General features: G+C 40.2%; 1 protein-coding gene across 4 annotated transcripts in view; it reads left to right on the top strand.

Moving 5' to 3' along the window:
* Positions 1 to 18,497, top strand: part of dock1 (dedicator of cytokinesis 1) — a 176,579-nt gene that overhangs the window by 147,029 nt on the left and 11,053 nt on the right. For all 4 annotated transcript variants that reach the window (XM_051417283.1, XM_051417285.1, XM_051417282.1 and 1 more), the window contains exons 38-46: positions 789 to 908; positions 2,190 to 2,279; positions 2,570 to 2,674; positions 7,148 to 7,289; positions 7,830 to 7,911; positions 9,972 to 10,056; positions 11,534 to 11,620; positions 13,322 to 13,498; positions 15,035 to 15,118. In XM_051417283.1, the coding sequence (XP_051273243.1) occupies positions 789 to 908; positions 2,190 to 2,279; positions 2,570 to 2,674; positions 7,148 to 7,289; positions 7,830 to 7,911; positions 9,972 to 10,056; positions 11,534 to 11,620; positions 13,322 to 13,498; positions 15,035 to 15,118 (972 nt within the window). The remainder of the gene's footprint in view (positions 1 to 788; positions 909 to 2,189; positions 2,280 to 2,569; positions 2,675 to 7,147; positions 7,290 to 7,829; positions 7,912 to 9,971; positions 10,057 to 11,533; positions 11,621 to 13,321; positions 13,499 to 15,034; positions 15,119 to 18,497) is intronic.

Here is an 18,497-nt window from a genome sequence, read left to right on the forward strand (position 1 = left end):
GCGCAGGGTATGCAAATTCCTTGACTTTGCTCTTCAAATCTGGCCCTCACGCAAACCTTGGTCAGATATTCACAGAGATACTACAGGACCCCAATTAAAACTGGCCGGTAATGAATCGGTCCTTGCAGGATGCATAGGATTATGCTTCGGCGACACAGAGGCCAATCTGATTGTCCATCCTCCGTTGGCCGAGCTGTTCTAGACTGTCAGAAACCTCATTATTCTCTGTGCTGGGTGAAGAAAAGGCATGATGAAGTACACAGTCAGCACAAAAGGATACCGCTGCAGTCTTGTAGTTTCTTTTTTTTGCATCACTCTTCCTTGTCCGCCATTGTTTACAGAAATCAAGCAGAATTTGTAATGAATAAGATTATGCTGCTGCACAACTCCATTGTATCTGATGTTTATTGTTAACACGAGCACAAGTTATGCTTCTCTCTGTTCCTCTAGCTCCACTTCCTGGACTGGCTTCCAGTGGGCTAGCCTCCTAGCACTATTTTGGGTGCTTGTGATCAATAGTATTACAGCAAGCATTAGCCACAGAAAGCTATGTGTTGCACTGATTCTTTCTCTGAGCCCATTCAATATGTATCGACTCCTGTTTCATTGCCCATGTCTCAAGTTTCCATCTTGCCCTGCCAGAGTGTGGGCCAGCTTTAAAAAGAATTATACATCAATCTCACCCCATTTGCATTGGCTATAACTCAGTGATTGATTTCTTGTCACCTCCTTCCCTCTTGCTCTGTATTGTATTGCACAATGTTGACCCCAATGCTTGTCCTCTGTAGTGGTCAGACGAGCCGTGTGCAGCCCACCTTACCCAGAGAGACGGCTACCAGGCCAGCACTCAAGGACAGCTTAAAGACCAGCTCTACCAGGAGATTATCAATTACTTCGACAAGGGCAAGGTAAGAGACACACACACATTCTGGCACACGCAGTGTGGTCGTAATCATGATAAATCCTGGTCGCTGAGGAGGCTATTTTTAGACGCTGTCATCTCTGTTAAATACCTCTTCTGGCAGGTTTTGAAGAAGAGATGCTGAATGGAAGTTATATTCCTTTTCTCCAGAATGGGGATTGTAAATAATCCTCTTCTTTTAGCTGATGCTCTTATGGACGAAGGCGCATATCAGACCACACAAGCATTAATGTGGCTCCTTTGTGTTGTCCCCATACCTTCCATAAAACCTTTTTTTCTGCTCTTTCAGCTCTACCACTATCCTCCTTTTTCTTTTTCCTTCATACCACTTCAGCGACATACTTGAATGCCATCTCGGTATGATGCCAACCTATTGTGATGTGAAGAGCAGGCTCATATGTGCCTCAGGTTGAGACAATGTTCTAGTTGTGTAGGACCTGGTAACTGTGCTATTCTTTTACACTCTTCCTATTTTATTCCAGGAGAAAAATGTTTTTCAGCCTGTAAGCTAAGCCTGGAATAGGTCTGCAGGAATGCAGCCAGAGCTTCTCAGAGATGATGTCCCAAGGCTTTGCATGTGTCATCAGTGTTGGGGTACAGCAGCCACTCTTGGTTCTCTAGCCAACTGTCACTCAGCAGGATATGGCCAGGGAGATAACAAATTGAAAGAGCCTTGGCTAAACATGCGCACACAAACACACCAGAGTGATCAGGAAAGTGTTACAGTGGCTGTAAGAATATATCAACACTCTGGAGAGGAGTGTATCAACTGAGGGCAGTTTCTAAGAGTGTCATCGGAGTCATCCAGAAAGCAGTCCCAGATGGTGTTGCCACCACCGCTCTCACTGATGGCAGGCTGATCTGAGTAGCAGTCTGGACTCGGTCCACTTTCAGGCTGGCCCAGATCAGTTCAGCCCAATCTAGTCTGTCAGGAAGCCACTTAGAAGCCTTTCAACATGTTTGAGTGGCTCCCATCTATCTGTGACACCACTCCACTGCATTGGATGAGTCTGGAGGGGGAAATGCAACACTATGATAAATGTGCTTCTCCCAAGAGGACAGCACAACAGAGTTTTAGTGTTTTCAATCAAAGAAAAAGATAAAATAATATTGACAATCACATTTTTTTTCAACACTTATATTCAATATCATTGCCTGGGACAGATGATTTAGGTTATTCAGCTGGCTGAAAAAGGAATGCTTTATCTCAGCATGAATCTTGATAATTCATTAATTTACTAACTGTCTCTGTTTATTTGACCAATAGATGTGGGAGGAAGCAATCATTTTGGGAAAGGAACTGGCTGAACAGTATGAGAATGAAATGTTTGACTTTGAGCAGCTTAGCGCATCCTTGGTAAGTAATATTATGTTTGTGTTTATTTTAATGTCATAAATGGTGTGATTTCAGTATATGGACTATTACTACTCTTAAATGATGCATTTAAAACAAATTACTTTTTAAGAGAGAGAAAGAAGACATGTGTTTTTTTTATTTATGTAACCGGTAAAAGCTTCATTTAGATTTAGATTCAGATTAGATCACTTTTTCTGTGTATTCTGGCCAAGATAGGTAGCAACAACATAACATAGATCAGATAGATCATAAGGATCAGAAAAAGTGTAAATGTTCATATCTCCCAACAGCGGAAGCAGGCCCAGTTCTATGAGAACATAGTGAAGGTCATCCGGCCAAAACCAGACTACTTTGCCGTAGGCTATTACGGCATGGGGTTCCCCTCCTTCCTACGCGTGAGTACTTGCATCAACATACATCCCCCATAACACAGCGTGGGTGAGACACTTGTCAAAACAGATGATCAATAGGGTTAACCAGCGCTCGCTTAGTTCTGGGCCTCAGCCGTCAATACATATGTGTTTCACACGCCTCGCTCCCACGGGTTTTGGTTGTTTTGGCGGGACTGACTTGTTCAACATCCCACCTGGTCTGGCTTTCACTTACTTACTTACTTACTCACTGGCAGAAAGCAAACTGTGAATCATAGCAGCTGTTCCATGTGTGGGCTAGAAAGATGCCCTTCAGTGTGGGAAAGTGGGTCTCTTGGAAAAAGGTAGAGATCTGTGAATTAAAAACAATCTCTCCTTCTAGCCTCCTCCTCTCTCCCTCAAGGTCTTCCAGCTCCTTTCATCCTCATTTCTATATATCTTATATCTACCTGTTTTTTTAGCTTGCACTATATTAGTCATTCTGTGTGATGGTCAGTCGGTTAATCTCTAAAAATTCCCCCGAAAATCCATCTACATCCACCAATACAAACTGATGAGCCCAGACGAATGGCCACAAGAGACAACTTCATCTTGTTTGTCCAATCAAAAGGCTGATCGAACTGCAAACACTGCCTTTAATTCCATCACCTGAACTACAGCTGAACACCCTTTTCTCCATGCTGTGAGCGTGGTCTACATCCCAAGGTGCCCCATCACCGCCTGCACAACAAAACCGTGCACCCAGTACAAAATGAAAGGAAGCGATATGGTCACATTGTAAATTGCTTTTAGTGGCTGCTGAGTCATGAGTTATAATCCCAAAACATTTAGGTCTGCACTAGATAGTTGGAGCTTTACTCTGAATGTTCTTGGAAGTGGTGGCCCTGCACAGTTGAAGCTATCCTGATTGCTAAAATGACCACCATTACTTGGCCATCGATAATTATGGATATGAACTGAAAAAATACAAAGTACACTTGGCCACTAAACCTGAACTGATCCGTATTTCCCCTCTAAATGTCCTGGCTGGCCTTGCGCCAATCTGATCATAGCTTATCACAAACTCATTCATGTGTTTAACAGACGTCTGATATCTCCTTATTTAGTGTCTGAGGTGCAACTGTGTGCATATCAGACCTCCTTTGCTCTCTGCCTGTGAAGTGTGTCCTGTTCTGTTCACATATCAGTTTTTATTTAAACAGAAAATTTAATTGATGTCGGAATTTCTCCGTGTGAAGAAATTCGACAGTGCTGATGAAAGACTATTTGTCTGCTTTTAATATATTCCCTGTTACAGCTGTTTTTAGGCTGTCGTCTGGCATGCTACTGAAGGTGTCGTTTTTACTGTCTTGGAGGAATTAAAGCCATTTTTTATTATCACACAAGCAACACACAAAATGGCCCCAAAAGTCCTCATGGAATAAGATAATGTGAACGTCCAGTTTCAAGAACAGTGATCCCCTGATCATACCCTTTTCATTCTATTATGAAGAACAGCCATTTCACAAGGGTCTTTTGCCACTCTCCGATCTCCATGTGCCCCTCCTAACCCCTTTCATCTGGCAGGGCAGAAACTCTATTACAGACAGGGCAACCTGCACTGGCCTAATCTAACTGGCTATTTAAACAGCCTTTGAGTTCTCTTTTTTTCCTCTCCTTTTTATTCTTTTGGAGGCAGTTTGACCTTACCTGAAATAACCGGGGCAAGAGAATGCCAGGCTGCCTCTGCCAATAGGAATCTGCACTTAATTGACCGGTTTACTGTTTTTCTTTTGGAATCGCAGCGTTTTACCTAATTATTTAAGCAGCATTTATAAGCTCATTGTGTTGTTGAATAAATGCAGCCACACAGATGTAAAGCATTTCATCCAGAAAACAAATCAGTTCTCTCTCAGATTGTCCTGCTATACAGTGTCTGGTTTTGTACACGCCTTTTGATATATTTCACAGTTATGCTGAAAGATTTCTGTGTGAGTACATAGGGAAGCATTCAAGTATGGGTTACTTATGAAGATAAATATAGTTCGGAGGGCTTTCGTTTCACACTCCATGTTGCTGTTTTTTATGTTGTAGCATTGCAGTGTCCTCAGGGAAAAGTCAATTATGTGAGAAAATCAATACTCTGATAAAGGCATTTTGTACCCACCCCCCTTTAGAATTGATTTTATGCAAGAGTGCTTAATTTAGTTGCTTATGATTTATTAGTTGTTAATGTGGTTAGACACTATAGCTAATTGTAAACTGCTCTACATCATGCCATTTGTTTAGAAATGTGCATTCATCCCACTTACCCTCTTTTTCATGTAGTTTTATGTTTTTTTGCTGCAAATACAGGCACAGAATATTTATCTTTTGTCATTATTTTCAACCTTGTAAGTCACAATATCTTGTCAGGTAGCTTTGAAGCACAACTTCAAGCAATTGTATTTATTTGCTCTGTGAAGAATCCCCAGTTTCTTTCAGCTTTTTAGACATGTTGAAGGTATTCTCAGAATTTCTATGACAGATTTCCTCCACAATTGTTTCTCTCACTTTACATCCAGTCGACGCATTTCTCCTCCTCTCCCTTCTCTTCCTATCAATCCTAAACTTTACTTAATCCCTGTATTGAGTTTCCTGTGAGCGCTCAGCTTAAAGAGCAGTTGAGGGTGTGTGAAAGTTGGTTTAAAATATGTATCCTAACACACCACATTCTGAGACTCCCGGATATGATCTGTCATGTTCTATCATTCAAAATGTTCCTCAGACAGACCCCTGAGCACACTCAGGGAGATAAGGAACGTTCCTGGCTCATACATTTTTAGGAGCACTCTGTGCACTCTTCTCATATAGCTTGTATTTGTTTTGGAATAAAACAAGATGACCTTTTTATCTGTCTCTGTCTCTGTTAAACCTTATCTGATTCTGCAGTCGATGGAAAGGAAGTATCCATACATTTTACAGTCTTTCTGAGAAACTATCACTGCTGAGAAGGTGAGACATTGATATCTCAGTGGTTTTCGTGCTGGCCTTTTCCCCATATGTTACAAAATCCTCCAGTTTGGCTACAAGCATGTCCAAGGAGCCTAAATACTGACCGTATGTGTTTTATTTGAACCCGATAACCTTGCAGCTATATGAACTGTTCCTGCTTTGTCTCTTGACTGTATTGAATGGCCTTTTTACCCTCCAGCCAAGAAAGAAAAGACCATTTTAAAATGAATTATTATCTCAATGCTACTGATTTTCCTTGTCAAATCTAGCCGATGTAGGTTTGAGGGTAATGAAAATGAGAATTGTGACATTGAGATTACTGTATACACGACCAGAATGCTTAAAAACATACAGTAATAGGAATACACTGTCTTTCTTATGACAAGGCATACAATACGCAGTGATAGAAAAAAGATTAGATGTCCTCGGTCAGATTTGAATGATTCAGAGAAAATACAGAAAGCAGTTGTTCACCATCGGAAAATTGCGGCAGTTTATTGTCAGGCAGATTTAGCAGATTCTCCTGCGGTTGGAAGGGATGACTCTGGAAATCAATGTGCTTTTGTCAACTTATCTGTCAAAGCAAATTTGAAAATGGCCCCAGGCATATTTTGTGGCTGCGATTCCTTTAATTAATTGGGGAATTGAGATGTGTGCTGTGCATGAGCTTAGGGCTTGCTGTGTGTGAGCTGTTATGTAGTGATGGTGTATGAAAGAAAGAAGGAAATGTAAAAGTGGCTTGGCTTTTCTCCCTTTGGCAAGATCCTGACTTTCAAGCTGTGTCTATAGTCTAATGTCCATGTTAAGCTAATGAATGAAGCTGATAATTCATAGTCAGCCCACATTGAGGGAAACCTGATGGTTTTCAGAAGAGATCAAGCCGCTAAGATGTGAAGAGGGCGTGAAGAGGGCATATCCTCAGGTGACAAGACCTTACCACATTAATTTGAAATTAGCAAGACGTCTGAACCATTACAGCTGTTTAAAGGCAGCTTCATCAGTAGCTGTAGTCTGCAGCAGCCGTTTGTGAAAGAGCCCCCCAGCAAAGTGGTAGTAGCCATTTGCAGTCTGTCAGTTCGCTAAAACAAAAGTCCTCCCCAAGCAAGCCCACGCTAAACTCAGCTGGGATTGACTAATCACTGAATCTGTGCCAAGAACTTTCTGTCACCCTCATTTCCAAGTATTTAATATGGTGATTATGATAATGTATTTTAACCCAGTCACAGTACCGGGCCAAGTACATTTACAGATCAAAGCCGCTCTCATCCTTTCTCTTAATGTTACAATTTTGTTTTTGTCCCATGTCTGTCCAATAGCCATCATTGAATGCATTTTAGCTACTAGATCTAATCTTCTTGTGAAATGGTCTATGAAATGATGCTGTCAATACTGCCATATTCATAAAATAAGGACAGTGTACCATATGTCCACAAAATGTGTGCCAATTAGCACCTGGCTGCTGTTTGTTGTTGGTCCCCACATGTACGTGTCCGAGGTCTCACTGTTTTCTTTTTTGTCCTTCAGAACAAAATGTTCATGTATCGTGGGAAGGAGTATGAGCGGAGGGAGGATTTCGAAGCACGTCTTCTCACGCAGTTTCCTAACGCAGAGAAGATGAAGACGACCACGCCACCCAGCGAGGACATAAAGTGTTCCTCTGGACAATGTATCCTCAGCACAAATGAGTTTTTGTTAGAAAAAATAAGTTATCATCAGGTTGTTTTTCAAAATGTATTTTAGTGCAGCTGGTATGTTAAATGAAAGGAAATAATGTTTATTATGCTTTACAATGTGGTTATGCACCTTATGAAGTAATTGGAGGGGTGGGAGACAATAAAAAAAATGATCTGTACTTATGTTAATATGAATTATACATATATTTAGTAACAATGTGTATTAGAATGTGGTCGTAAAATCACATATGAAGTAATTAAATTCATGTCAAATGCAATTAACTGCCTTTCACTGTTATAAAACAATGCTTCACATGTATAAAACAAAACCTCCAATAACCTTTAATTACAATTTGCTCAAAATCATTGGTTTGGGTAATAGAATTCTGTTAAACGATAAGATTGTATTTTACAATTTGATTTCATTGAAGTTGATTAACAATAATACAGAATTATAACTAGGTCCCAGTGAATTGTATTTCATTTATTTGAGTTCAACAGTTTCATATTTTTCCTTGATGTTTCTGCTGAAGACATTCAGTGTTTCACGGTGAAACCCATCCTAGATCTGCCTGCCAAGTTCCAAAACAAGCCGGTCTCTGAACAAATAGTGAGGTAAGCAGGATATCCCCACTCCACACACACTCATTTCTTTACAATTACAGAGTGTGTTACTCAAAGTCACACAGCATGAATTTCAATCCAGCAAGCCCAATTTACTTTCCCCCAGTCACTCAAAAACAATTTAGAGAGCTTGTGATGACATGCAAAAAAAGTTCATTAGCATTTTTTAAGAGTGTGGCGTGTTGAGGGCCGCTGTGGTGAAAGTGATTAAATCTTGATGTAAATGTGTGTCTGTGCAGAACAAACAGCGGTTGACCTTCTTGTCGTTCTCGTGGATATTAACTCGCACCAGCCATCTGCTATTAGTGACTGTGCCAAGTACAACATTGTTTCTCTGACATCATTAATACCTTTTGTGTCGCGCGCCGGGGCCACAACAAACATAGGAGGCCCTACACTCCGAGACTTGTTTGCCCAATCTGTACGCCAGCCATCACCTACTGCATCACTCATCTGTGCAAATTCACTTTGATATGCCACCCACTGCATCAATGGACATAATTAAAAGAAGACATTTACTTTGAAAACCTTTTGGCAAATATACCTGCGCACTGATCTTATCGCAAGCCTGCAGCATTGGTCACATCCCCCTGCAGCAGCCTGTTTGCTTGTTTGCAAACTGTGTCTGATTGGAATATGTAACTCTGTTAATAGCCTAGATTAGACAGCCGTGTTTAGAGAGGGATAGAGGACTGTTCCACACCAACTGTCTGTCTGTCTCTCTTTCTCTGCCAACTCTGTCCTCTGTTTCTTTTTTCAGCTCTCACCGTGCTTTTTTGAGGTTGTCTCTCTCTCTGCCTCTCTCTGTCTCTCTCTCTCTCTCTCTCTCTCTCTTGCTCTCTCTTCCCCATCTCTCTGTTTTCTCTCATTTATTCTCTCATTCAGTGCAAAAGATCAACAGTGCATAGCAATGAGACTGAGCTGTTTGAGCCAAAGGGGTCACAAGCAGCAGGCAGAGCACACACACCCTCCTCTGACCTTGCTTTGTCCATACCATGCTACTGCATCATCTCTAGTCCGCCAGCTAATGACATGTAAAAGGCTTAATTGGGGTAGCACAGCTGATTTGAAGCTGCTTTATTAATCTGTTTACTAGATCAGAAGCTCAGTGGCTCCATTTTTTTTTTTTAGGCTAATGCCACACTTTTTCAGCTAATTTTGGGAATGGGTCTGATCGTGTTCACTAAATAGTGTGTTGCCCTTTGTGACCATGTACAAAAGGGAACATCTGATTGTCAGTATAAAATAAAGGACTCAAGTACCAATAAGACCTGAGTCCAGTATTTCTGTAGTTTTAATGTCACACAGCTTTGTATGGTCTGTTCATTAGAAAAACATTAACAGTCCTTAGTAGAAAAGTTGTAACTTCCCATCTGCACACACTTATTGCTGCTACCACAAACATAAAAGGGCAGTGGTTTTGGAACACCCTGATTGCTTTCATATTTTATTCATAATTGTTTGCTAATAAAGGCATGCTCTTCGAACCATATGGCGTTGTTTTAGGAATGGGGAATGCAATATGCTGTATGAGGATAATAGATCCGTATTCATTTCACCAGGAGAGTGTCAGTGGATTTTTCTCAGCAAGAGACACAAGACAGAAAGATGGAAAAAGAGCAAATCATGCATCTTATGTGGGGGAGCATGTATGTGCCCAGACAGCTGCTCCCACAGCCACTCTGTAGCACCATCATTTTCATAGTGTGAAAAGTCTATTAACCTGATCTGGCAAAGTTCATCCCTGCTAGTCCTGTGCTTCTGTCACGTATGCTGCAGCTTCTCTACATGTCTGACATGACGGACTGACTTCAGGGGCTGCCAATGACGTGTATGATCCAAAAATGAATTTATTTACCATATAGATGAGGCCGGGCCTTAGGCAGCTTGTCAAAACCAACATGCCTAAATGCCACAGTTCCTGGCAGTGCTAGCCAGGAGGGGGCCTGTCCTGTGTTTGACCTGAAGCAAAGCAATCAACCTTTGAATCAAGCTGTAGATTGCCCCTAACAGTTTTAATTTACTCAGGTGCTGATTTTCTCCCTCCCCAGCTTCTACACAGTAAATGAAGTCCATAAATTCCAGTATTCCAGGCCAGTGAGGAAGGGGGAGAAGGATCCCGACAACGAGTTTGCGGTAACTGTCTTTTTTCCCTCGACTATGACTTAGCTTTTATTTTATTTATAACATTAGAAAAATCATCAGAATTGTCATGCTTTTATAAATGAAAAACTGTTTAAGCCAGTTTAAATAACAATGAAAAAAATATTACAGTAATAATATTTATATTATATATTTATATTTTATATATAAAAAATAACATGAAGGGTACTGGTTATTGTACTATAATATTGAACTATAATATAGAGCATTTGAGCAACAGTGGTATGTTTTTATACATATAATTTATATTATATAAACAGCGTAGAGTTGTATGTTCCTAGGGGAAAAAATTCAATTATATATATATAAACAAGTGACTTAACTCCACTAATGGGGCACACAATTGCACATTTGCAAGATAATGTACTGAGAAGGGTAAATTACAATGGGCTAATTTTTTTTTTTTTTAAATCAGTTTCCTGCTCATTTGTCACGGTATCGCTGCTGCTATTTTGTTATTTATTATAGGATGCTGTTGGATTATTGTTCGAGGTGTATGCTCCACACATATCTTTAGGGTGTTTTTTTCCAGCAAAGTAAATCAATAGCGTAGCAGAACTCTCATTTACATTGGCAGAAGATTTTACACCAAGGAAGAGTGATACAGAGGATTTTATTTTTATTTTTAAACACAGGAAAAATGGTTGCCAGCAAGAAGATCCAGACTAAATAAAATTGTTGAAAGTGGTCCAAATCTGTTTGCGTAGTGCAAGTATCACTGCTGAGACTGGATTTTTAGTACATCTAATGAATTATGTTTTGTGCACACTTAATATCCAGGTTGCAAATGACAAGGGCGACAAATTAAAGCCATTCACGCTTGCCTCTGTCTGTTTACTGTGGCATCGCTTTATTAAAGCAGGATGATGTATTTAACTCATCTCAGAGTTCCTCTATTAAGTTGTCAGACTGATTTCTCTGTCTTGACAAAAAGGTGATTGATACCTATTGCTAGACATATTACACCTGTCAAACCTCTTAAACATGTCAATATTCCCACATCTCTTTAATTTTCCATCCCCACAACGTGAGTAGTAACTATGCTCTAAAGCTTACTTTATAATTATTGTTCAAATTATAACGTTTTTTTTTTGCTTTTCTTACTACTAATAATGAAAAGGTTTAAATGTTGAAACTATCTTTCAAGGGAAATTGTTTTTACTCTTAAGAGTTAAAGTTATTATTTGAGCTACATGTTTGTGTTTTGGAGGAAATTCCAGCTTATTTAGGCTGTCTGTAAGCGGGACATCTCCTTCCCACCAGCCCACCTTCAATGGGCTTTGATTGAACAAGTATTACATCATCCTGCTCTCATTCATGCAACAGAAATCTTAAAGCTTGTTTCAGTGTGGTTTGGCACAAAAACAGAAGCAAATTTATTTGGTGCCTTGTCATGTCAGTTGATTTCTTTTTCAGAGTTCTGATTTTGTTTTTGTCATTTTCTCAACAGAACATGTGGATTGAGAGGACCACGTACACAACAGCCTACAAACTTCCTGGCATCCTGCGCTGGTTTGAAGTCAAGTCAGTCTCCACAGTGAGTATGAAAGGCCTCCTAATCAGATGAGGATCTGCAGCCTTGCTCAGAGGCAATCGATATGATTTGTCTACTTAAGCTGTATAGACAGCCGTGTGGACGCAGGCGTGCCACTCCCCAGTCTAACGACAGGGCACGTTTTCTCTCTGCTAGAGGGCCCACATCGATTCACCAAGCACTCCTTAAAGCCTGTTTGCACTGAAAATAGCTACACAGCACAAATACAACTAGAGGAAAGTTCAGAAATCACTCACTGTTGATTTTCCTGTAATAAAATTACCTGGATTGCTGTATCGAAAACCAGTTGAAGAGAGGATTGTCTGACTGCAACAAACTGACTTTAGTGTTTAATGTATGGACACATTTCCCCTCCATCCTATTGATACCACATTCAAATTTCAGTATTTTAGCTCTGTTGTTCTGAGTAATTAAAATGCTGGTCCGGTGTCCACATTTCGGGCTCAGATGTTTTCTGTTGGAGGAGGGAGTATGGAGAAATTAGTACAGTAATATAAGTTGGTACACAAGAACCTTATAAGTATCTTATAGCCAAAACCCCCGTCTCATCCTTTTAATGTGTTATTAGTTTATCCCAAAACAAATGCACTACTTAGCGTAATTAGCCTGGCTAAGTATCGAGCAATCAATTACTCTTTATTTGTAGCTTTGATTAGTCACTTTAATGTCTGTGCTGGTGAAAGCTTTAGAATGGGGCACCTCTCCTCAGACGTTTGGTTCAGCCAGGGTGTTTGCTACATTCTGCTCAGTTTGCATTCATAGCTGTAAAAATAGCACCACATGACATCCACACACTTTGGGCATTTAGCTCACTGAAATGGCCCTTGTGGTCGCTACATCCTTAGCACAATCAGCCCACTACCAAAATTTGATCCCACACTAACTCCTGAGTCCATGCAGTGAAGTGCACTATTCTCCATTGCCACACTAATTCAAAGCAGAGGCCTCTTCCTTCAGGCTGGGTTGGAACATACTGTCAGGAGCAGCTTGCCCTCCAGATGAGCCAGGGAGAGGCCAGGTCCCCGAGGTCAGACTCTCTATTTAAAGCTTAATGGCTGGGCTGCGATTCACCAAACTAAAGCTGCCCATCTGACAATGCTTTTTTTCCAAGCTGGCCTGAGACATACCGGCACAGATTTGTCTCCCTGCACAACATCTTTATTTTTTCTAAATCTGACATTTACACAATCCTACACATGTTTCTTCTAAATACTTACTAGCAAGCTGGGAGGAGGTGGTATTTTTTCTACCAAAGTAATGAGATTGCCTCCATGCGGAGTTACACGGCTGAGTTATAATTTGCTTTTGCACAGTAGTGGAATTAATGACAGCATTTCTAAGTATTTTATGAATCTTTTCTCAGGATTGCCAATCATATTTTGTTGACATGGGAATTGAAATTCCCCTACACCAATGCGCTATCCATCTTCATTTGACAGTTGCAGGTTCATGTATGGGCGCAGTGAAAAATGATTCATTGCTTCTCTATCTTACATGATTTATGTGTGTAGTTAAGGGTTCCTAAGCCCATCTTCTAATAACCTATCCCTAGCCAGTGAACACAAAATGTTTCCGCTTGATTATTGGGATTACAGACAGTAGTGATGTATGTGTGTATATACTGACACTGGTGAATAAGTCACAAAAACATCTAATGACACCTTCACTTACTGTGCTGCACAGGAGGAGATCAGTCCACTGGAGAACGCGATGGAAACGATGCAGCTGACCAATGAGAAGATCAGCAGCATGGTTCAGAGGCATCTCAACGATCCAAACCTTCCCATCAATCCCCTCTCCTTGCTGCTGAATGGGATTGTGGACCCAGCTGTCATGGGAGGTTTTGCCAACTATGAGAAGGTAGTCAACATCAAACTAATTGTTTTTACTTTAGCAGAAAACCTTAAAGGCAGAGCTGAAAAGTAACTAATTACATGTATTCAATTTAGAGGTACTTGTACTTTACTTGAATATTCCCATTTTATGCTACTTTATACTTGTATGATGTGATGTTTGGTCCTTTGTTATCAGTTCCACCAATGAGAGATTTTTACATGGTTTCAAATAACTGTTAAAGGTCAAAGAGGTCAAATGATCAAATAATTCACAAAACAATCAAAGATTAGAGAAAAGTCAAATGAATTCAATACAGATTTTTATTCTTTTCTCTCCCATTAATCATCTCACAACACCTCAGATTTATCTTGTGGCTCTTTGGAGGGCCTGACCCCTAGGTTGGGAACCACTGGACTAAGCTTTCTAGCTGTACAATTTTGCAGAATGAGTACTTTTACTTTAATACTTTAAACACTTTTAGCTGATAATACTAAAATAAGTATTTCTACATTGCTGTATTGGCACTTAAAGGAATAGTTTGACATTTTGGGAAATACATTTTTTGTTCCAGTTAGATGAGAAGATCAATACCACTCTCGTGACTGTCCATTAAATATGAAGGTAGATCTGGGAGACAGTTAACTTAGTATAACGACTGGAAACGGGGGGAAACAGCTAGCTTGGTCCTCCTGAGGCAACAAAATCCACCTACATGCACGTTTAAAACTCATCACAAACCTAACATAACCTTGTCTAGTTCACAAAGTGAGGTTCTCAGCAGAGAATCATTTTATATTCCTGAAAAAGAAATGCTGGTGGTATGTAATATTTCCCTGGTTTGATTTCATGCTGTGGAATCACATCACAATCTCATGCATATTTCACATCCCCTAAAATCTCATGCCATCAGCCTTAATATTTTTATTGCTACACTCGTGACTACTCACTCACATATTGTTTCCCTCTCAACATCGTGGGTCTTCATAAATCTGTTTTTGTTTGATGTGACCCAGGCCTTTTTTCTTTTGAAAGTCCCAAGACTTAATCTTCCTTGTGTCCAGTTTCTCATCACATTTCTAGAGCTCTCACTGGTTTGTGAGCTGCACACACTATTCACCATAACACAATAGCAACTCATGTGGAAGGGAAACTCTTTTTACCCTGTTTGATGACAAAAAAAAAAATGTGATAGCCTGTTGGTTTTCCAGCATATATCATGACCTGGAATAGATTCATATTGGTCTTGGGAAACGGTGCAGTATGAGTCAGAGGAGGAGCGACATGAATTCTTTGCCCTCGGGTCACTCCTTCATCTCAGTGAAATAGTGCAGGTGGTGGAGGAGAGACGACTGTCTTGACTACATTTCTCTCATCTTAACAGCCCCTCCCAATTCTTTCCCCTTCACTCATCAGTTTTTTATTCCCCGCTTCTCTTTTTTTTATATATATATATCACAAACTTCTCCATATTTCAGATTCTTCCTTCTGTCTTACTCTGAACTTACTCCTCATTTTCCTCCTGACATACTTACCCCAGTATCTCTTCTCTCTTTTCTCCAGGCCTTCTTCAATGATAAGTACATGCAGGAACACCCAGAGGACCTTGAGAAGATAGAGAAACTGAAGGACCTTATCGCCTGGCAGGTGAGACTGAAGTTCAGATGCATATGGTCATAGTAAACCATCATACTGTAGTTTGTAACGATCAGTCTGTCCCGCCAGAGATGTCAGGGTTCACAGAAAAGACCTGCTTATCACAAATTGCATGCTTATTTACTTTCAAAGATGACATATTTCATCATATTCCATGGTATTTCTTTTTCCATGAAGGCATGGCCTACAGGCAGTGAAAATACTGAAACATGATTAGATGGTATGGAGGAACATGAGAGGCATAAAAATGTGAATTCCTTTTCATGTGAATTGAGGTATCTTAATTTGCAGGAATTTACTTTGGGCTGCTTGCTTATCCTTTCAGCTGCTGAAAACAAAATGCTCTTATATGTGCGTTACTGTGGTTATTAGAGCTTTGATTGACGTCAATCAGGCACCATGCAGTGTGTTTTCACATATGAAGGTCCTTCGTATACACAGTGGAGAGTTTGAATGCTGAAGGATATATTTTGTATATTATGGCATTCATATCCGAAATGTTGTCTCCTTACTAAAGTGCTGCCCAAGTAATTTTGAAAGGTTACGGCTGAAAATATAATATCATATATAATATTGAAGACCTTGTGAGTGCATTGCCGAGAGTGTCCAATGACAGTAAATGAAGTGAGCAGGGGGAAAAGTGTGTTAAAGAGTTCAGTGGAGATGGTAGCAATGGAGAGTGCTGAAGAAAACATTCTGAAGTTAGGGGAGATGCTCCACTGTGTGAAGAGACAGCAAGAGATCAGCATTGGCGTTTTTGCGAGCTCTGCACCCTCAGTGAGCCTGAAGGAAGTGCACACACAGCAGACAAGAAATGCACACACTCATTGTTGGAATACATCACAACTCGTGCATATCTTTAGCTCATTTGTGGCTCATCTTTGATTTATAAATTCCTGGCTATCTGCTTTTTAGAGGAATAACAAAAACTTGCACTCTTTTGGGGTTTTTAGAAAGCTGCACTGCAGGTTTGTTTTGCTTGCTTTCTTAACTCCTAAGCTCTGAACTACGGGTCACTTTAATACTCGGGAAGTCATAGTTTCCTGCTTTATGGTTCACCGAGGAATTGAGCACAGATACAAGAACTTTCTCCGTCTGTTTCCTAACGCTAGTTGTGAGGAAAAGGAAAGTTAATTGAATTTGCAGTAGTTGTTCCCCTCTCCGTGTTTGTAAAATAGGTCAACTTTGTGCTCAGCATCTCTGGTGGAACTCCTCCGAATCTGAAAGTTTGGATCTTTTGTGTTTGCGAAAGCTTTTGTCTTTATAAGGCATGATTCACACAGGGATATGCCTCTATGACTTATTGGCTGCTTATTTGGTCGTCAAGCTTGATGTCGTGATGCTGCTTACATAGTTATTTTGCCCTAGAAGAAGACTGTCTTTTATAATTACTATTTTTCCATATTAGTTGTTACTCAAGTTTTTCCACATTCATTTTTTGAAGACATTCAAATTGTGTGAACATGGGGAAATGTAGGATATTACTAACTGAAGTAGAAGTTGCCAAAGCAGGTGAGGGTAACCTAAAAATAAATGTGTCGCTACTTCATTACTCCTGGAAAGAAGTGAATATCACAAATACATATCTGACAAGGTTGGAGTATGCCACTAGATTTTTACCTTTAACACCTATCAGTTATTTTTATATCCATCTCGAAGCGAAGGCACTGAACAATAATGTCGGTAAAACTACTTTTGTTTCAAAGCTTTGTGCTGCTTCCAGTGTGATGCTCAGATGTGAAAGAGCTAAATCCATTTCAGCTTCAGTCTGAGATTTCAGCTGGACTAAAATAGTGTTAGAAATCACACTGCAATTTTGAAATGATCCTCCACCCACAATGCACAGTGCTAATTAGCAGGAGCTCTGTTGTAATACCAGTACAAGACAAACGAATTGCACTATCTTGGCAGCTATGTCGAGTTAAAAATGTCCTTCACATCATGCTAACTAAGTGTTTGAAATCATGATGGTATGTATCTTCCATACAAAAAAAGACACGATTGAAGTTGTTTGGTGTGATCATCACAGCAACATGTCATAGAGAAAGCACAAATGCCGCGCCCACGTCAAACATACACACAGGGAACTTTTAAAGAGATGACTAAGCCAGAGTTGTTGATTTGAAATGGTATCAGCTGTCTCCTTGCCAGAGTCAGCATGCTTGTTTAGCCCGTGTCTTGAATCTGTCTAAATGTGACAAATGAAGACAAGCCTGCTCCAGTGAGCAAACTAAATGGTTCGAAATGAGCCAGTGTGCACTGTTATTCTGAAATACCCATTGTCCTCGTCCAGTAATTAGAGAGGAAATGAGCAACTGGAAATCAGGAAATTAGGTATTGTAAAAAGCTCCCTGGCAAATACAAAGTAGGTGTTTTCAGTGATGTTTCTGGTTATAATTAGCAAACGCTCTAGACAGATGCCTAAATTAGCACCTAAAACGTCTCACTGCAGCATGAGCCACTCTATTAAAAGTTGTTAAGGGTAGCTCAGTGATTAGTATATTGACTCACAGACCTAAGGCGCCCATTTTCACCAGGGCATCAACAAAGTATTGGCATGTATACAAACAAAATATTTCAGTGACAACTTTGCTTTCTTTACTGTGTCTTTTGATTAAGGTGCTTGTTCTTTTGGTCCTTTCATCTCATATATAGTACAGTCTGTCTGCTTATTAGTCTGCCTGACTCACCACTGGCTGTGTACATCTCAGAGACCTTTGTGACCTTCATGAAAGGTCTTAATATGTCATCATAGCCTTAATACCAGGCATCTCAAAGGCAATGTGGCTGTCCCAGCACCCTGGGGTGTGGCTCAGAAGTCAGCTCACTGTGCATTAGAGAGAGAGAGAGTGACAGGGTTCAGCTAAGAACATTGGGCTCTGAGAGACATTGCTGATATTAAATAGCAATGCCATTTCTTTCATACTTCTTGTCAGCCGATAATAACGGCATTCGCCTGTTTATAAATGGGGTTTGGGCTTCATTTGTAATCACATGCCCACGAAGTGCGGCTTGAAAGGTGAATGTTTAGTTCAGAAGTTGTTTGCATGGAAATGTGGTGGGAGAATATGTGTGGACATAAGGAAACATCAAACCTGCAAGAAAAAGTAGTATTCATTTCATATTGCAGAGGAACATCCAGTCCCATTCTTTTATTTGTTGCTTTGTTCTAAATGCTATCTAGTTTGCTCCCTATTTACAATTAACTTGTATGGGTTTGGTACCCCAGTTATTTGCGCCACATTTAAAGCTGCAGTAAATTATTTTCGTACACTAGGGGGCATAAGACCTCAGAAACAAACTCACAGAAACCCTTTCTCAAGTGTTCTTGACTAACCTGTTGTTGCCACAATTGAGCATCTGTGGCTCA

Source organism: Dicentrarchus labrax, unplaced genomic scaffold (genome assembly GCF_905237075.1).
Source record: "Dicentrarchus labrax unplaced genomic scaffold, dlabrax2021, whole genome shotgun sequence".
Taxonomy (NCBI): Eukaryota; Metazoa; Chordata; class Actinopteri; family Moronidae; genus Dicentrarchus; species Dicentrarchus labrax.